Source organism: Cydia splendana, chromosome 13, assembly GCF_910591565.1.
Source record: "Cydia splendana chromosome 13, ilCydSple1.2, whole genome shotgun sequence".
In the NCBI taxonomy this organism is placed as follows: domain Eukaryota; kingdom Metazoa; phylum Arthropoda; class Insecta; order Lepidoptera; family Tortricidae; genus Cydia; species Cydia splendana.
The window spans coordinates 20,445,840-20,467,789 of NC_085972.1; the positions used below are offsets into that span (position 1 = coordinate 20,445,840).

Sequence of the window (21,950 nt, forward strand, 5' to 3'; positions counted from 1 at the left end):
TTGTTGGTAGATGATATTATTCAAATTATTTAATGGAATTGCCATATCTACTAAATCCACAGCCATGTTTAATATTTCCTGATATTTTTGACTATTCAATGTTCCATGGTAAATTTGAATGGCAAAGATTTTATTATCTAATATTGCACACCAACAATTAAAGGAAAAGCGGACCTGGTTATGGGTTGCCGTAGTTCGGAAGGGGTTTGTACGTGCCCAAAAATGATTATTTTTTCTATTGTACATGCCATTGTTTGAAAAATTGCATTCATCTGTCCAAATAATCCGGCTTGGAAAAGACGGGTTTCTAATCGAGCATGCTACAAACCACTGGCAAAATGCTAATCTCCGGTCAGTGTCTCCTGGAAGCAATGCTTGTACAAGATGACCTTCTATGTAACACTTGTACTTGTAAGCCTTCAATACCTTTCGTACTGTAGATTTATGCACACCGATAGTGTTAGCAGCTTCCCTCAATGAGGACAATGAGGCTTTTGGGTAGGCTTCAAAATATCCTAAGATTGCGATAGTTGTAAATTCATTTATTACTGTGGCTCGTCTCTTCCGTTTTAATTTAAAACAGCCTCCCTTTCTTAAATTTTTCACCAGTTTGTCAAAAATTTTGCGGTCCGGTTGATCGCGGTCCGGATAACGTTCCCGATACCACTGTAACGCATTCACAGAGCTACGATAATTTACAAAATACGCTTCAATTAAATCTACTTTATGCGAGTTTGGTAATTCCATGACGAAAACTTAACATAATGTTAACTTTAAACAATGAAATATCAAGTAAAATACTGTTTGTTTCAAGAAGTTCCAAATTTAAAATTTGTTTTTTTTTAAATTAGATTTGTAAGGTAAGGCTCGCGTAAGAATATCTTAAAGTATTTTAATCCTTTTTAAACCAAATAAAGTGTTCCAAATTCAAATGTAAAACTGGAATAGGCAATATTTTTTAAATAAAAACCTTGCAGTGGGCAGTGGTTTTCAATTTACACGGGTTGTAAAAATGAAAACGATTTTCTTAAATTTGACTAACTTCTGCTGTCCCGATTTTTTTCTTCCCATACAATAAAATGATCCCCTCATGAAACTGAGTAGATGTGCGTCAAAAAAAAATTTCATCAAAATTAATCATTTTTAGGGACAACTCACACTTGACCAAAATTTTGACTATACCATTTTTTTTTTCACAAAAAAGTACCAAATGTTTCCTAAGACAGTTTCCCTGTATCTCTTATACTTTGGGATTTCCCCATACTGTCCCACTTAAAAAAAACACACTGTATATTGGTGTGCAGACTAAGAATGAATAGGTTTGCCACTATTCAACTCTATTTTAATTTTATTTATACTGTAATATGTAGCAATTACCTATTCCTATTTGTTATTATATATATTCGCTGCGGCAATTAGCGTAAATCGAAATCAAATCGAAATTAACTAACCATACTTTGCATGGGGCCTTTGACCCCCTATCGCAGTGAAGGTGTTAATGGCTTATGTTGAAAATAAATTACTTACACTTAATATCAGTCACGGTAACGAAACACGTAGTTTCCACTTTAGCCGAGTGGAATTGAATTATTTCAGCTAAACCGTTGTATATGCAAATTCGGTGATAAACAAGTGCTTTTTGCAAGTGATTTAAATGATCTAATTACTCACCAAGTGTATGCTTTCTAATCTACAAGTAAAAATAACTTTAGCATGCTGTAACAGGTGCAAGTGCCTCTACATATGAAGCGGCGAGCCGTGTCATGCTAAATAACTACTCTACAAGTCTACATACATACAAATTATTCAAATGTCTAACTACTTTCACATTTGTTTTAAAATATTTAAAATTAAGTGTGCGATTAAAAAAATAACATGAATCAAATAATCGTGGAAAATAACAATAAAGTAATAGAATTCATAGCAAAGACGTGCATTAACAAGATACCGACATATATTTTTGGCAAAAAACAATACAAAATAAAAATGGGTATCAGACATATACCTATTATACTTATTGCATTACTGATATTATTAAGGTGATAAAAATAAGGTGTTGTTTTCTGACACCACCTTTATTTTATTAGGTGATAAATAAAATGCAACCACTATAAACCTGTGTCCTCATGTTCATCGCGTGATACAACCAAAGTTTATTATGTTCCATTTTGGTCATAGTTATTATGTTACACTTGTAAAAAGACATGATGTCTTTATCACATGATTATGACCGCAACTTTTAATTTCTTTGAATGCCAATATAAACGAACATCATCGGAACAACAACCATTCAGAACATGAAGGTTGCTTTGACGGCTTATACATCTTTAGCGTTTATAGCTTTATAACTACTAACGTTAAATTGATATTTTATCCTTTTTTAATACCTTTAACTATATTTTTATAGTAAATTGTGGTGTATTTATTTACCTTTAGCATCGAGCGTGGGCTCGGGCGAGTAAAGGTTGCGCAGACGCTCCTCACGCAGGCGATACATGTGCGCGCGGATCTCTTTCTTGCGTGAAAAGTCCTCCGTCTGCTGCCACTGGAATAACAACGTTATATGCAGTTAGTAAGGTTGAGTTCAGGGTGAGGCATTTTGTGTATTGTTGTTGCGCCTGAAACTTTTCTCGTAGCAATGTGGGCGATATTCAAAAATATTGGAAGTTTGTTGTTTGTTCAAGATTATTCAAATATTAAATATTTATGCGATAATAATATTAGGTATATTATAACAATGTTATAACAGGAGATTTATAGTGTCATAAATTCTGTCATATCTAATATCCTTAGGTTACCGACGCTTTTAAAATGAGAGTGAAACACACCCAACTTGTCAGTATAAAAAGGCGCGAAATTTAAATTTTCTGTCAGAAGTCAACTCTTCGCGCCTAATTTTTTTCAATTTGCCGCCTTTTTCTACTGACTAGGTCGCTGTGCCAGAGTATACATAGTACCTACATTAAGACGAAACAGGAGCTGAGTTTTAAATATTTTACCAATTTATTTATTTATCTGTGTCGGACCGTTTTGCTTTTTTGGCTAATTTATATCAGTTTTCAATGCCACGCCTCTCATTGCGACATAGTCAATTAGGCCATTTTGGCCATTTTTGAAGGGCTCTAGCGCCTGAAAAAACAAAAATATCAAAAAAAGCAAAACGGTCCGACACAGATATTGACAATATTAATCTGTGTTGAAAAAATCATTGCTCTAGCTTCAAAAACCACGGAGGAAAACGAGGAGTACGTTTGTATGGAGAAATGACCACTCCCGTTGGCTCTTAATGGGGGCTTTCAGACGAAAAGAAAGCGGTGATGGACCATGCAGGTCGTCTTGTAGGTAAGGTGTTTAATTATCATAGGATGTAAACAAGAGTATTCCACCAGCGTCGCGCGTCGCACATTCATTGTTTATTCTTAGTGCTTATTACGACCGCTGCTGTTGTGGGGGCTTAACCAAGACGACAATCGTACATGGACATAATATTTTGTTTAAGTTTGTAATGTTCCAGCAAGTAATACAGGTTGACCTACCATCCGGCGCAGCACGTCCTCGTCGTGGATCAGCGACACGTCACCCTCGGACATCCTGCCGACAAACAAACAGACGTTCAATATAGGTAGGACTTACGAAATTACTGACGGTTAGATACAGTTTGTCTAAGATAACTTTGCACTAGTTTGAATAGAACAAAGAGAGGGACTGCATTATAAACGTAATATTTTCACACTTTGTTAATAGCAAATACCATGCAGAGTTATTTTGGTCCGACTCTAACGTCGAAATGGAACAAGCTTAAAACGTTTTTTTGGAAGGGTCACTTTTCGATTTATACCTACCTATGTTTAATTGCCTGTAGATTTTAAGGTATTTTCGGATATTTTAAAAATACCAGTTTTACAATACCTACCTATACAGGATGTCCCAAACTTATGGGACATGAAGGGGAAGTACCTTAAATATCGTAGATAGTGTATTTTGCTCAAAGAAGACTTTATGTTATTTTTAAAAGTTAGTAATTCTGCATTCATAGATTTTCTAAAAAATACTTGCTTCGTCTGGGAATCGAACCGACTTAAATGTCAAAAAAAAATCACCCTCCTTTTATGATGCCAATCGAAAGAATAGCTAAAAAATAATAACTCTGCTTAAGTAACATTGTATTTTAAAAGAAAGGAAATACTCAATACTCAATACATTTAATACTAACTACTGAATTAATGCAGTATTTTATTAACATGAAGCATTTAAAAGGTTCAAAGAATATCCAGCCTAACTATTGTAATTTAAAAAATAGTTTATAAACAACAAGGCACAAATATAGAAACATGCAAAGATTTTTTTCCAGCTTGTCTTGGTTACATAAAACGGGTCAATATTAACCACTTGACCATCATATCGTAATACTTACCTATATATTATCAACGTACGTTGCAAGTGAACATGAAGGCTTCCATTCAGCCATAACAATAAAGCAAAATATCGAACGGCGATGTTAATGTTAACAGCCACTTATCTTAGTCATTATGTGGTCATTATGCTGTACGGCCGAGTTCACAAACATCATTATAAGTACACGTTCCAAAAATATATTTACACGACCTTATTGTCAGTGTCTTAGAGGCGTGTAAACATATTTTTGGACAGTTGGCCTGTAAATATGTTTGTGAACTCGACTACCATCGTCCATACTGTTAACCAACAATTCTTAAACTTTATTTCAAAGACGTAAGGTCTACCAATGATCAGTTAAGAATTTTGTTGTTATTTAAAAGTTTACGATCAAAGTAGTGATTGATATTCTTTTTTAACCCCCAACGCAAAGAGAGGGGTGGAAGTTTGATCGCCGTGGGCGTGTGGATGCGTTTTTTTTATTGGTAAGTAAATAAATAAATAAATTGCTAAGTAGATTTTCTAGAGCTGCATGGTCCTTAGACATATATTACCTATTAAAATCGATTACCCGTTTCATTGCGTTGGTTTTCTTTAAATTTATAAAATAGACAATTGCTCGCCAACAAGAACTTACAAAATGCATAGCACACCCACAAAAACGAATAACTAGAAATAGACGAATCATACTAGTGGCACAAATAAATGCGATTTATACAGCCTGTACTTTTAGGGTAATGCAACCAATCACAAAAACAGATTTCGCAGTAATCCGCCAATGATAACTCATCTGTGACAGCTAAGGCCGCGCCAGCCAATCGGGGCTGTCTGTCAGCCATCTGTTACCGACGAGGCCACGGGATTGGTCGGTCGGCGCGCCATTTTTGGAATTGCCTTTTAGGCCGTTTTGTTTGACCACATGCTAATGTATTCTTTATGTGACAGTGACAGACCATATGGTGTGATGAGTTGACAGTTCGGTGTTTTGCCAATAAGTATTTACATGTCACGTAAGACTGATTTAAAGTGACAATGTGACATTCATGGCAGCTATGGAGAAATCTAACCTCTAGCATAGAAGTTATTTAACTTTTTATGAAAGGGTAGACGTAGACTCAGACGTAGGTATTTTAGAATGTTTTCGCCTCGTTACTGCCGGTGTCAGGATAGAACGATAAGCACGATCATTGATCATCACAAAAGTACTGCCTATCTTTTTAATGATTTATAATACACCTAATAGAATAGTAAAAAGTGGGAAGGCCTAGCAGTGTGGTGGTAGACCAAAGTAGGCTAGTAAAAGAAATTGTAAAACTAATAATACATAATTGTAAATTGAGCAGTCTAGTGTTGGTTAAGACTCGAGTCCTTTGGGTCCTCTGCTTTACGACTTGACCAATGTTTTTCAGTCTCATATATAATGAAGTCGAAAGAGTTCTTTTCATCTTGTTATACATATACCCGAGTTTTTTGTAGAGACTTGAGTCATTAATTATAGAGAAGTAGAGAACTTTCGTTTTTCCCAAAAAAATTAAGATTCATTTATTTCATGTAAAATTCATGTGTTAGACCTCCGGCTTCGTACGCAGGGTCACTAGCGACTAGGTTACGGAACTTACGGAGGTCGTTATACACATACACAACCATAAATAAAAGAAGTTTTATATTGTTTTTTACAGACGCAAATAGATCTTCCAAGCCACGTGTAATATCTAAGAACAATCCAATTGAAGCATTTTCCTCGCCTAAACGAACAGTTGCATCACTTGCACCAGCTGCATCACAATCTATCAATGAGTTCATAATTTCATCTGCGCAATTAGCCTTGTGTCCTTTTCTCGCTATAGGTACTATATATGACAATGTTCATGTACGTCCATGTATGGTGCTACGTACGGCCTGGAACGCCTTGCCCTGCTTTTGAAGCATTTTTACTTGAAACTCGTTTTGAGGGTTAAATAAGTTGACATTTAAAAATTGGAGGTCGGGGGTTTGGATAGTTGGTTTAGCGGATTTACTTTTACCTGAAAAGTTATGATTTTAGTACTTAGTTCATTTGTACGGAGGTTTGGAGGTGTCAATCGATTCGTTTTTATAGCGCGTACCAAGTACCTACTACATTTTATCTCCGATTAAAAAAAAGTAAGTAGGAAACTACTACAATAAAGATGATAGGTATACGAGTAGGTATAGTTTTTTAAACGATTTACTTGTTACCAGACTACGAGAAGGGTTATAACCCATATCGTATGATTTTAATGTATTTGTGTTTGTGTCGTGTGTTCTATCGCAGCCAATTTACTGAGCTGATTTTAATTAGTGGAGTGTCGATCGATTTGTCTTTATGACCGGGTGATTGTACTGATTATTACTTTCTTTACGTAAATATAAATCAAACACGCCAATGCTTGACACTATAATACAAACAATAACACCCAGATTATCGCCACTTTGTGTTGAATTATAGGAGCTGTGTCAGGCACTAGGACATTTACAGCTGCTGTTGTTGTTTAGGTACCTATTCAAAGTAACACCTTTGAGTAACACGGCTGATAAAACACTTGTTCCATATAAGGTATTGTACGCGAAGAACACAATGTCAAACACAGTACCAAAATAAGAAACTGGTTTAGTAGGTCAGTCACAGAAAAGTATGTATCAGGCAGATGTAGTACGATACGAACCGCATTTTCGAAATTTAATTACTATAAGAACTAAAAACTATCTTTCACTGGGCCTTAATTAACCTTTATTACCTACCTATTTATTTTAAATAATGTGTAAAAACTCATAGTGCCCGATTTGAAATAGGTAATATAATAATGTAGATATACCTAATTATGAGTAATTATGGTGGAGAGCATGGGATTGGGTTCTCATCAAGATTAAATCGACGATGTGAAGATCTTGAGAAATTGAAATAAAACAATACTCTGTACTAAGTATACGATAAGCTATAGAAATTAAATAAAACTCATATTAGTTTTTCCATTTGGGAGTTACCATGCCACAGACACACATGTACAAAAATTAAACTTATTTACGAGTACCTATAACTTCTAACTTTGCGCTTGAGGTTAAAAACAAGTAAACCATTCAAATATGTAATACTTTTTAAAATTAAAAATAAGAAAGAACTCAATTCCAAAGAAGCATGTTACACCAAACCCGCTGCGCCCAAAATTGGGACAAGTTAACATAACGCAACTAGTTTTATCCCGAGTCCGGATAGCGCGAGATTTAGTGGCCATTAGGCAAGGCCCACTGATTACGAGACCAACACATTTTTGGGACCACTTGAAATATAGCCTGTGTCATAGAATAAGTTATTGTGGAAAGAAAAACTAAAATAGACTCCGCATTATGAAGCGTGAAGGTAAGTAAGAATATATTCTTTATTGCACCACTAAGAAAGCAAATTCAAAAACAGATTTACAATGTAAATAAAGGTAGCAACATGAGGTTTTATTGCCATAACCGATCTCTTTTAGACAACTTTACCTCAACGTTCGGATTCAGATTACACCTGCATTATTACTGCAGCAGTATTGCAGCGTGACATTACTGCCAACTGATTTAAAAAAATGTCCATGAAATATGTTTTTGCATAAAACACAGTACATTTGACATTTCTAAATAAATTAAGCTATATTTCTAAAAAATATCTCCCAAAATTTTACGTGACACCGATACCATAAATTTGCTTAGTTTGGGGCTAGGTTGATGTGTGAAAAAAAAATGAACTGGTATGGGGACGATCGTTCGACACGACTGACACGAGAGGTATAGTAGTTGAGGTGCTCTGTGGTAAAGACGGAACACGTCGTAGAGTAGCATAATGAGTCGTATTTGTTTTGTATTCTCACGAAGCCGTTCCTTAGGTCGTTCAACTTTTTGTTATTGTTCACTTAAACCCATGCTTCAGGTGGAATAAAACTTTTATGTCAAAGTTCAAGGGTGACTCAAGAGACGTTGCCGTAGCAACAAGCGTAAAAAAGTTGTTTAGCATCATAATTAGTAATTAATATTAAAATTCATGTTTCGATAGTCTAATCTCGAATAGTGCATTTACCTACGAGTATGTGATGAGTATATCTACAAATATTTTGCCGTGAGTGGTGAATGAATGTAAGTAAGGAAATATTCTTTATTGTGCACCATAAAGTAAAAAAAAATACACAGTACCTAGATATCGATGTAGATCTTGTGTTAAAATATTAATTCGAATAATTGTTTTCATCAACCAATGATTACCTAACCTCTTATAAACTTAGATGCTTTTATTTAAATTTTACGCCTCTATGTCAAGATTATATCTCTTTATACTCTCTTACTATCTTATCTCTATATATCTACTTTGGCGTCCATTTCTTTGATTGTATCGTATTTCCCAACTTGATTAGAACGAGCAATGGGACAATGTGTCCCGTTCCGTCCCCGTGACCTCGTTAAGGTCCCACCAGGCCACCACTAATGTACCGATAGTGTCCCGATAAGCCACGTGCGGTAATGGACCTCAATCAATAGGTCCATTGGAAAGGTGATGTCATGTTACTGACGCATATTTGTGGTACGATTGTGCGACGTACTCACTGTCTTTTTTAAAGCTTATTTCAATATTTCAAAGAGATTATGGTTTACATATATTATGTATATTGGTAAGTTAAGAGTCGTTTGAACCTAGCCGCCGCGATACGCTAGAAGTTGCGCCCACATTTTAAAACGACATCCTGCAATATCATTAAATTTGACACGATATTCAAGTAATTCTTTTTGGCGTTTTTTGACGGCTTCTATCAAACTGGTTGTTCATTAATATGCACAGTCAGCAATACTATTCGCTTAGCACCTTTGCAGCTGCAATTCACCTTTCTCTGCAGCTGACTGTACATAACATACCTAACTATTTATAGAAATAAAATGTTCACAGTTTTTATGGAATCATATTACATTGCAGGTCAAATACACGATAGAAATTGGTAGTTAAGTACATACCTTCCACGTAACTACAAGCCTAAAATTATTTAAAACCGACCTATAAATAATACCGAAAAGTTATACCTAAGTGTTCCACCTCACAATTACCCAACTGACGAATCTTGAACCGTATTGCTCGGACATAAGGCCCACCAATGCTCAAGAGTCCTGCTGTGTTGGTGGTCCTTTAATCTCCTGCGCAGACGCAGGTCTACAGTAAATCATAGCAGCATTAGTATTGGACGACAGACGGAAACGTCGCATCCATTAGCTTACACTTAGGTACACGGTGTAAGTGGGATCAGTATGTTAACTTCACGCCAATAACAATCTCAAGGGGTACGCCTGCAACATGAAGAGACTAAGCGGACACAATGTTAACAAATTAAATTGAAAAGATAATTCTGCGAGAATTACAGGTTTTATCTTAGGGCTTACAGCCTTTATGGACCCAGATTATAAATATATATTTTTTTATACTTATGTAGCTAGGTAGCTACTTATGTAAGTAATTTATCAAGTTTAGCATGTTTATATAAAAACTCGCAGCTGTTTATTGGGTTTATGAGATTAAATTTTATCTTACTGCAAAACTACTGTTCTCTCGCAAATAAAAGAAAATGAGGATTCCTTGTTTTTGACAATCGCATTAGAATCCTAATTTATTTCGAGTTGTCATTGATCTTAAGAGCCCATCAACGTGCACACTAGCGCCACAGCTAAATAATCGTGATTATTTAAATTTAACGAAAGATATTGAAAAAAAGGGGACCGCTACGTACTGTATTGTGTATTTAAGTACCTTTTGAATAGATAAAACTAGTTTTTATGTTGCTGGTTTCGTCGATCTAGGAACTCAAAACAAAAACGGCCGTTTTAACTTTGGACGCATAGATTGACGAATCCAGCAACATAAAAACTAGTTTGATGTATTCAATAGGTACTTAAATACACAATACAGTCCGTAGCGGCCCCCTTTTATCAATATATTTCGTTAAATTTAAATAATTACGATTATTTAGCTGTGGCGCTAGTGTGCACGTTGATGGGCTCTTAATAATTTCGAATACTGATTAAGTAATTAGCGATTGGATTATGTATCAAAATATATAGGTCACCTAAATATTTTTTTTGATAGATTATGAATCGATACGCTTGAATCGCATAGCATACTGCTTATACTGTTTTGACCAAGAATTGTCAACGTACTGTGTCAATACTTTGGCTGCGTTTAGGTCTTCTTACTTATAAATATGAATTAGATACACGCGGTTAGCCGCACCAGCGGAGCATTTAAACACCACCTGTGAACCTTCTTCAATTAATGCGCTGTACAATTACTACTTTTTTATACAGACCTCTAATGTACACGAAAATGCACTTTATTACAAGATCGTAAGGTTACAATTTATTTTTCCAATTTTACAATACAATTGACATCAAAGGTATACACAAAAATGCACCTTATTAAAAGCGTATAAGGTGAAAAGTGTATTAATCTTTGAGGCCCACCCTACTCAACAGCAAGTATGGCAAATGAGCTTGTCAAGCAGTTGCAATAAACATCGTGTTTTATTTGATTGTACAATTGCTTGTATAAAAAATTATCACCATTCCCCTAACCGCGTCTAATTTGATCCTTACAGATAATAAATTTCTATGGATAATAAATAAACGAATATCAATTCTGTAATTGTGTCGCTTAACTTCAAACTCGGGTAAATCCATTCGACCCTCTCAGCAAATATCTACTCTATTACCTTCTGTTAATACTATAATCGCATAATCTGACAGATGGATTTACCCGAGTTTGAAGTTAAGCGACTCAATTATCGATTGGATTTTTGTTCTTGCAACAGGCATAGGCACAGGGACATTTTTATAGAAATTTGATAGTTCCATTGAAATCAGAAGATATTTTAAGCGTTACCTAATTCATGTTCGATTATTCGGAAACTATTCTTCTAGTTTTAACCTTTTAACAATAGTTTATCTTTTAGAATACGTATGTACAACTTAACATACATAGTATCATCAAAAACATAGATAAACTTCCGCTTTTTTAAATCTGGTTGAAAAGAACTGGGTAAGAATAAATCGACAGCCTATGTAGGGGCTAAAATAACAACCCTTAAGTACTCATTGTCTGTTTATCTGAAGATAAAAAACTTCTCTAAATAGTTAAAAGACGATTATGTTATGACCCTTAACACGTCATTTAAAAGAACCCTTTTTCACGGGTAATTATATAGTGAAGTTGCGTGATAAGCTAATGGCTTACTGCTCTAAAACTAAAACGCATTATGATAGAACCTAGACCTTATCACCGTAAAATGGAGTCAATCGGCACGTGTCTTAAAAGTGTGTATAGGACCTCTTATTTTGAATGTGATGTAACCTAAAGCAGCCTTTAGGTTGCGTTAGCCAAAAATGTACTTTATCACGCTATGTTACGGTCTGAGATTGAATGACGTTAAAAGATGGTGTGTTGTTTGATGTTTTTTTGTTTTTAGCAGGATTCGCGCAATGCTCCTACGGCGATCAACAAAACGAAGACCGCATGTCTCTATATCTATAGCTCTTGTATTATTGGAGTGACAGAGATGAAAATACAGGATTTTCGATTTTCGAATGTGTTGCACTGGCCACCCGCGAAGTGTGACGTCACCATCGAGATAACAGGGATTAGTGATATCAGGTTACGTTATTGAGAATTTTTGTAAACAATGCTTCTGATGCAATGTCTCACAAGGATCTGATATAATCTGAGTGGATGTTTACATTTCAGAGTCTTTATCTAAAGATTAAGGATCAAGTAAAAATAACTTTAGTTAAAGAGCTAAAATTTTAAAAGTCGTATCTCAGATACATATGTAGGTATATCGGGAGTAATAATAATTGATAACGATGATATTACTCCCGGAGTTTATTTAAAATTACATTATGGTTTTATGTTGTAAGTCTTTTTGTAATTCAAAATATACAACATTATATACATACACAATTTAGTTATGGACTTTTACAACAAAATAAAAACACTACGAAAACTTATAAATAAAAAATTTGCCCTAAATCGTGGTCTGTAGGTAGGGTGCCCAGAAGGCTGGCCGCATTGCCCCGCTGGATAGCAATGCTGATCCTTTGGGCAAAATATTGGCCAGCCCTCTGGTCACCGGAGGCCTCTATGAGGCGCTTTGACAGCTCCTCATAGAGGCGACGCGCGCTAGGTCCCCACGGCCCCAGGGTTTCCACTCCAAACGCCGCAAATATGTAGCTACTACCTAGTGTGACATATTTGCGGCGTTTGAGGCTTTCGGCCGAGGATGCGGCCGCACCAGCGCCAACTTTGGTGCTTGGAATATGGGACGGCGCCAGGGTATCTACGCACGTAGCGTCCCAGACAAGTGGCCGTCCCATACTCCAAGGCACCAGCGTCATTCCGTCAGGCCTCTTGCCATCGACCCTGGCCAGACCGTTGGGCTCGAGGACTGCCGGTATCTTGGCACTGACAAGGGCCCTTCGAATGACGTCGTTGAGGCTGGCGTGGCGGCGTTATTTAGTTATGCAAATAGAAAGGTAGGGTATTTATAAAATAAATTCCAACTAAATCGTGATAGTTACTTTTAATGAGGACCCTGTTTGTTTATAATAACTATAATATGTAAATTTCTCTAACATCCCGACGCGTAAGTCAAACGTCCTAACTCCTATATTATCTTAGCGCCGTTGAACTTGTTCCCCTTACAAACCCGGAGTCCCGTGGAGTCAGAGTATTTTTTATTCGCTTTCCCCGGGGTCATGCGTCCGTGGGACCAGACCTTCAAGGCCTTGACCTCGCGCATGGGCAAGCCGTGCAAGCGCGACCGAGACCTCACCGGATTATCATTCTCATTGAAGTTCTGATAAATTATTATAAAATCTCTGATGAACTTAGGTACCCGTTAGTGACATCATCACTAGCCACAGCATCTTTGCAGATGATAGTTGCTGCGTCTAAGGATGTATTGCGAGGAGTTAGTCAGCCTATATCAACTGCGATGGCTGTGTTATCCAATAGCCGATCGGCATTTCTTGCCGCATCGATCACCGACCGAGCTAAATGACGCCAGTCGAAACTTAAATAATGTATGAAAATAGTCAAGTGATTATTCGTAGCATCTATCATCCCGATATATTTTTCCTATTCGTTTCGCGTTTGTCGATGTACGTTTGTCACCTTGGCTAGACCCCAAGTTCTTTGATCTCTTATCCTACAACAAGGTTCGCGAACAGAACCCTCTGTGATAAACTAAGTCAGGGTCTGAAGGTCAGCCAACAGAGGTCCTGTGTTGCGATTAGATCATCTACACTCAAGTGCAAAGAACGTGTCACAATTGTATAAAGATTATATATTAAATGTCCCGTTTTTATGCGCTTGAGTGTATGTAAAAGAGACCGCGAAGTCGCGCTTTATCAATAAACTCTTATGATATCATTGAATGTTGTCATCCCTCTTAATGTTATAAGTTAATGTCGGACGGGTTTTTGCGTACAATCTTACACAGATCGACCTAGCCCCAAAACTAAGCAAAGCTTGTACTCCTACTATGGTTACTAGTCAACGATATAGATTAAGATACATATACAAATCTATACTTACCTAAAAGATACCTATGTACACAACCGAGGTGAACCCACGATTTTTGTGACACATATGAAAAGTCCTACAAAACATATTACAGAAAACAACCCACCTACAACACCTACAAATCCTACAACAGAACTTCAGTGTTAGAACACCAGTTTAGTTCATGTAGTTAGTCAATTTATTTATTAAGGAAACTGGCGTGACATGACATCATTGACGCTTATCATAATGTAGTACAATATTCATTGAACGGTGGACATTATGTCCATATCATATCATATGATATGCGATCGTTCCTCCTTGATGCTTATTCAGATTTGTAAAATATGATGATGATTTAAATTCAATTCAGCTTAGTGCGTCTCGCTTTTCAATTTTATGGATACGTAGATTAACATGTTCCCTGTCTGGGTGCCCCCAAATCCCCCAATGCGGAAGATATATTTCCTTTAAACCTATTAGGTACATTAAAGGAAAAATAAAAAACATAAGACGTGTAAACAAGAGGATGGAATGGAAAATTCGCACGCTTCTGGTAAGCTTTGGTTGCTCAGCTGGTTGACCGATTGGACCGTTGTTTCAAAAGATCGCAAGTTCGAATCTTCACCGAAACGGTGAATTTTTCCATGTTTTCCTCTAAATTTAATAATTTGTAGTATTTGCAGACGTTGTTAGTTTGATATACCTAACTAACCTATTTGTGCAACCGTGACACCCAAAGATTGTAATCGCAATCAGATCGGTATAATGTTATGGCCGTATCGGAATACGCTTCCTTAACGCATTGTGTTCGGTTAATAAAAGTGGGACATTGTATTTTAATTGAGAGATTTAAGACCGATACCGTTACGCCGGCCGTTAGGGTTCCTTGGAAAAATACTTGAAGGATGCGTCTGCTCTTGCAGTTTTCGACTTTGTTAATCGATAAAACCAGGACGCTATCAAGAGTTCCACTAACTGAATGTTTTGTCTACAATCAACACATTGTAGGTACGCAGGCAAAAGGTCAGATCCCAGTATAAAATGTCAACCATTAGTGTACACGTTCCGTAAATCATGCTAAGTATTGTGTTCACTTCTCGGAGCACTCATTTTCAGACAAACCACATTGATAGGGTTGATATACATATAAAAAAATGGAAACATCACCCTAAAATCTTGACTTTTCCTGAAAGGTAAATTCTCTAACATTTTGTAGCCCACCTTTTAATTCGCCACCATACCTATGCTGTACGAAACCTATATTATGTGTACCTATGTGTACCTGCATTATTTGTTACCTTTATGTGTACCTATGCTGTGCTGCATGCTGTGTATATAAAGCAAAACCTTCTCTTTCCTCTGCCCAACTACATTTTAGCTAATATGTAGTTGGGCAGAGGAAAGCAAGCGCAATCCTGACAAAGGACCGACATCCTGACATGCCAGGGGAAATCCTGATGGCAACCATACCATAGGTACATACATTGAAAACTTGGGTTTTTTATGAATTTCATGTACCTAATGTTTATGAATTATGACTGAAGGACTTGTATCCATGGTCATGAAATAAAGTACTTGTATTGGCTAACAGAATGCATTTGTCTCTTAAATTAACGTGTTAACTTTATGATCTTTGTTTACTTGTCTCGTCTGACAAGGTTATTTAAGTTATACTTGGAACAGTTCACAAATAACTATGTTGTGCCACCGTTCGACCAGTTTCAAGCTTTCATACCACGTGATAAGGATCACCACTGGTCAGTTAAGTATGCTGTCAGTACGTGACTGCATTGGCAGTTCGATCATGTGCAAGATTCGTTCTTATTTTCGCTTTTGCGGAAAACGGAGGATGCGAGAAAGTGAAACAGATTACGAATTTCTAAACGGATGTCCTTTTCAATGTTTTTGAATAATGGATTTAGAGGATGTAAAAGAAAGCTTATTACATGGTTAAGACACTTATGAATAGGTATACTAGGAAATCTGTTTTTTTTTCTGGATAGTCCAATAAGACTTAAGTTTCTCAATATCTATAATCACTACACCTTATAAAACAAAGTCCCCCGCCGCGTCTGTGTGTTTGTGTGCTTACTATCCACAACAAAAACTACTGAACGGATTGTCATGCGGTTTTCACATATGTGTATAATTCGTCACTTCTCACCGCGACATAACTTGCTGTATGTTTTGTGAATCGCTGCATCGCGTGATTCGCGTGTAGGAAGAGTCGGAAGGCTTATGGAATAAGCGCAACAATAAATTAGCGCTTGCGCAGACCGGTTCCCGCGCTATCGGTCGTCGGTTGCCATGCCGATGGGATCGGTCAAGTGTGAGTGGTGCAAAAAAGAAAAATATGTACTACATATCGTAACAAAATGACATGCTGCATTAGGAGTGGTTAAGATAGGTAAGATAACAGTGTCAAAGAATTTAATTTCCTACCCACTTTGTACTTTGTCACAGTGACAATAGAAGGAGGCTTCTAGCGACTTTCATATTTATAGTCACTGTGACACGGTACGAAATGGGTCTGATATTAAATACATACTTTGACTGTACCTCATTTTTGCCACGCTCTAGTAACCTGTAGTGACCAAATAATATAGACCTAATATACTTAGTTGATTAAGTATTTTCTTGTGAAGCAACAGCATCGGTTGTAATCCTGCGGTACACAATAGGCACAGTAAAGTGTCATTCTATGGAACTTACTAAACTATGTAAACAAAAGTCACTAGTAAATTCATCATTCTTTAACAATTTCAATATGGCGGTTTGTTTACATAGTTAGCAAGTTCCATAGAATGACACTTTACAATACAAATACTCTTTATTGCACACCTCAATAAAAGAAAACAGAAACAACAGGCGGTCTTATCGCTAAAAAGCTATCTCTTCCAGACTACCTTTGGGTAGCGAAATTAATAAATGATAATAGATGTGGATTACAACCAATGTTTCCGCCTCAGTTGAAAAACAGCCTTAACCGCCCATCGATGGATCTTTTGTCCCACCAAAATACAAACATGTCCATCGTAACAAAAAACCAAACAGACATCCGTTATTACCTTTATCTTATCTTAGTTGAACCCGTTCGACAAGTTACTAGCAAGACTAATGTATCGATTCATGGAAGGACTTTTCTCTATATCGAACAAGTGATCTCAGTGTTTGTCTGTGAGTCACGCCGCCCCCGCCAATAGACACCTCCTACTTTGTTTTATTGTTTAATTGATTTCGTTGGGTGATATAAGGCACAGTGTAATTGAGTGACTTTTCCAAATTTTGAGATGTTTTTTTGTGGATTTGGAACATGGTCGTTATAAATCTGATTCTATTTTTAGTGTTAATCTGATATGAAGTATTTCTGTTCTGACGATGCAGGCAGAGCGTAACTGCAGAAACTCCGGAACAAACGGAACTGCTTACATCGAATATATTCTAGATATAGACGTTGCTTAGGTCAGAAGACCGGCACGAGGTGCTTGTAATATAAATTCCTATGTAACTAGAGGGTGTAATAGTTCATAATGCCTGCTCATCCGCGCGCCTGGCCGGTTTGTTCGACTTATCCCCTATTTAATACCTAGGTGTTCTACATCCTTTATTCGACTAGTTTTATGTTTAGGTTTGGGCGTTCAGCGGGCCACCTAGAAAGAATGCCAGATTCAAGGGCGACTAAATAAATAAGTGATACTTAACCCCAATAAAAGAGATCAAAAGGCAAATGGTGGATATTGCGTGGAAGAAGAACTTCGAAAAATGGGAAAGTACTCTATTTGGAGGCAGGAGGCAAAGAACCGGAGCAAGTGGAAAATCACACAACACACATATAATAATACCATTACCAGGCCCCAATTTCACCACGGTGACAGGTGCGACAATTGTAAAATCACTGTTGCTGACGTCACAGGCATCCATGGGCTACGGTTACCGCTTACCATCGGGCGGGCCGTATTCCTGTTTGCCACCATCATTGTATTATTTAAAAAAACTTTATTATATCGGAAAAAAAACAGATATTTCTTTTGCGAAGTTTCTGACAATTGTCAAGATTTAGAAGAATTGTAGGTAATTCTTGACAGGTAATGAGGTATATGTCGGAATTTCGTGACAATTGTAGTGTTTCTTGTGACAATTGTCATAAACTTAGCAAGAGAAATATCTGTTTTTTTTCGATATAATAAAGTTTTTTTAAATAAAACAATGATGGTGGCAAACATGAATACGGCCCGCCCGATGGTAAGCGGTAACCGTAGCCCATGGATGCCTGTGACGTCAGCAACAGTGATGTTTTACAATTGTCGCACCTGTCACCGTGGTGAAATTGGAGCCAGGAGTCGACCCTGCTTCGTAGGTGGAGTCACTGTCACTACCGACTAGGCTAGTAGGAGTAGGCCGTCCAAAAGAGGCATATTATCTTACTAGTATTTATTTGTGGGTAATTTGTTAAAATAATGCTCCTGAAGAGCCCTCAGAGGAGCAAGCCTTTGGATAGCATCGCTATAAAACCAACAGCTGCATACTAACAGCAACATTACCTGACCATCGATGGACTCTATGCCTTCGCAATAGGGCTCAAGAATCATCAGTGAACAGCGTGGACGATACAACACCCCGGCCGACTGGTTTGGCGGCCCACGGCCAAGGTCCACCAACCCCCAACGTTTGGGCCAATATGGTCCGGCTATGGACAATAGTGGGCCAGTGTTTGATCCAATTGACCCATGTTGATAAAACTTATGATAGTTATGATACAAATTACAGATTTGTAATCTGCTGAAAGTTTAAAAAAGTTGGGAAAGTTCGGAAACTTCAGGAAAATTTAATAGGATTTCAAATAAACGAAATTTTCATCTTGGAAAGGGAATAATTTGACCCCCATTCAAAATGTGAGTAGTTTTCGAAATATTTCAATGAGGAATAAGCCTCTAGTTAAGTTCGAATAGGTACCACTCCATGGCACGTTTGCTAAAACGGCGCCAACATTGGCAATATGCAAACCGGTCCGTAATAAGGCGATCAAAGTTAAATGTAACGCAAAATGTTTTGATTAACGGAACTGAGGCTGTATGGATTTTTAACTGTACATTTGTAATTTAACAATTACATCGCTTGTTCTTGTGACAATACGGACAAATATGATGTTTTCACTTCTTATGCTCGTTAATAAGGTTGGATGAGTGTAGGTTTAAATAGATTTTATACTTTAATGGCATGGCATATAAAATTGGATATAGAATTATAGACATAGGCCTTCTAGGCGGCCTTTCCCAGATTTACATTAGTACAATAATTATAATATAATTATTACTTAGGTAGTAAAATTTCACCCTGTATATTATGTATTTTGTTGATACATTTATTACTCAATACAAATGTCAATTTTGTCCTCCGGTGAAATTTAATAATCTCGTTAATTGTACACTTATTTATTACTGAATTGAGTAGGTATATTAGGTTATGTTGAAACTTGATTTTTTCGCAGTTTTGCACTCGAGTAAACACGTTATTTTACATTTAGCATCCCTATAAGATAAAAAAGACCCGAGTTTTCAAGGCTTGAAAATTTAACTCTATAGCCGACCAAAAACTTGTGTAAACTTATGGATTCCTTCGTGATTTAAGCACATCAAATATTAATTTATTATGTGAACCTTATTTCAACGAAGTAAAGCTCACTATTCTTACCAATGATAAAGGTTTTCTTTGCCAAGTTCGGAAACCTAATATTGATTTGTGCAAAAATGGCTCGCAAACACACCATTGGCATCGCCCACGAAGCTGGCGGGCAGGGCACTTCCAAGAATCTCCTGTAATATTATATGTCGAAAGGACGTAACTGCAGTAAGTAATTCAATTGTAAAGAAATACTTAATTAAAATTCATCTGGTTAATAATTAACCGTCCAATGACCAGAGTCATACTAATGTGTTTTTCGGAACTTATGTACGAAATATCATTTGTTATTTATGTTACCAGTTGCTTTTCAGTGAAGGAAAACATCGTGAGGAATCTGGACTAATCCCAATAAGCCTAACCTTTTTCCCTTTGGGCGTTGGGGTGGGCAGTCGCTTTCGTAAAAACTTAGTGCCTACGTCAAATCATGGGATTAGTTCTGTCGTCGAGCGGACCCCGGGCTCCCATGAGCCGTGGCAAAATGCCGGGATAACGCAAGGAAGAAGAATAATAATTAACCAGATAAAATGGAACTACATAAATTGGTATCCGCATAAAACGGATTAAATGTTGTTGCTACCTACATCTCTTGATTTCGGTATTAAGAATCATCGGATATGATGTCCTAAATATTTTGGGTAGCGTAAGTATTAAAGCCTAGATGACTCACTTCTAGATTTTCTTTAGACACCTACCTCTGATACCTCAAAACGTTAACAGTTGCGATGTTTTGGAGTTGGTGTTGCCCGTTGCACGCAATCCGAGCCGGTCTCAAAACACGCGGTTTGGTTTACGAAACGAGGGTTACGGTTACACGTACGGTTACTCGATCCTGCGAATTACTAACATTCGCTACATATTTCAACAGTGAGGTTTATTGGTGGAGAAAGAAAATTTTTCAGCAATAAGTCTCAACAGAGATCCCTCATGTCATAATATAGGAATATGTTCGCCTTTGTAATGCTGTTAAATATCCTTGTTTTGTACAAAATTCTATACTGTATAAATATTTTTGGGTATGAAATTAAGGAAAATAAACAGAGACGATTGCACAAAATCTAGGTAGTAATCACGATTAATTTAATCAAAAAGTGCATCTTGAAATCGTAAGAAAAAAAATCACATTTTCTGGATATAATATTTTTTTTTTTTTAAAACAACACTACCAAAGCACAACTGATAGTCATACAAGAGACAAAAACCTTCGGAAAAACCGGCGTCTTTTCTGTGGTCATTACAAAACCTAACCTATAACTATTGGATACATTTTTCTAAGACTTTCATCATATAAAGTAGGTACTTACAAGGTTTTAACAATATGCCTATAAGGATAAAGTTACGAAGATTAAGCTTTCAATTCCGTTTAACTTAAGACGTCCACAGGAAAAACGTAAGTACCTATAACTTTAACATATTAATAAGTTTTTGACCCACAACTATACAATCATTGTTTTAAGACTCACCAATTTCATAACAATAATGATCCAATAGGCACTACTGTTGATGTTAGGGGACTCGCAAATACTGGTCCGCCAGCAGCGCGCGCGCGCGGGTGGATCCGTTCGCCCACTAGACCCTGACATATGTCAGCTTTACACTGAGCGGGGCAAACGCTGGTAAAGTTAGACCAAGATAACTCTGCAACGTCACAACACAACCTGTGCAACTGTTATTTATACGTCATAATTTCGTAGAAGTTTGATGTTTGATGTCTGGGCTATCAAAATCACTGCAGACTTGGTCTAACTCTACGGTAATAGAACTAAAGCAAGGTTGAGACTAGCAAGAACTTGCATGCAATTTTCATTACATTGCGGTATGCTGATCAAACTTGTGAATGCAGTTTACCTTAGTAGTCGGCAATGTAACGTAAATTGCATGCAAGTTCTTGCTAGTCTAAGCCTCGCAGCGCACAGTCACTGAATGGGAGACTGAAAATAAGTAGAAATTGGTAAAAACAACGACTAAGTTACAATTTTAATCCCTGACAAAATGAACAATAAAAAGTCTCATACCTATTATCTTAAAGCCATAGTAACAGCATATTTTATATGCACCCGTAAAATCGGTAAAATCTTACTGGCTTCTTTGTGGAAGGTATTATTGAAGGTGAGAAGAACTGACCGTGAAAACTTTTAAATTTATCAATTGAGAAGCGAGATTAAAATTTAAAACGCATATCGTCGGGTGACAAGCAAAAGTCACTAAGTACTATCAAAAAATTTAAGTATCAATGCACTTTATTACACTTGTAACACGGTTTATTCTCCAATAATTTCAATGGTGTTAG

General features: G+C 36.8%; 1 protein-coding gene and 1 long non-coding RNA gene across 7 annotated transcripts in view; one reads left to right on the plus strand and one right to left on the minus strand.

Moving 5' to 3' along the window:
• LOC134796328 (uncharacterized) overlaps nucleotides 1-21,950 on the plus strand; it is a 280,891-nt gene that overhangs the window by 107,526 nt on the left and 151,415 nt on the right. The window lies entirely within an intron of this gene.
• LOC134796317 (mucin-3A) overlaps nucleotides 1-21,950 on the minus strand; it is a 103,116-nt gene that overhangs the window by 69,990 nt on the left and 11,176 nt on the right. For all 6 annotated transcript variants that reach the window (XM_063768402.1, XM_063768401.1, XM_063768400.1 and 3 more), the window contains exons 2-3: nucleotides 3,537-3,591; nucleotides 2,431-2,545 (exon numbers count right to left, since the gene is read on the minus strand). In XM_063768402.1, coding sequence (XP_063624472.1) covers nucleotides 2,431-2,545; nucleotides 3,537-3,590 — 169 coding nt within the window. In that variant the 5' untranslated portion in view covers nucleotide 3,591. The remainder of the gene's footprint in view (nucleotides 1-2,430; nucleotides 2,546-3,536; nucleotides 3,592-21,950) is intronic.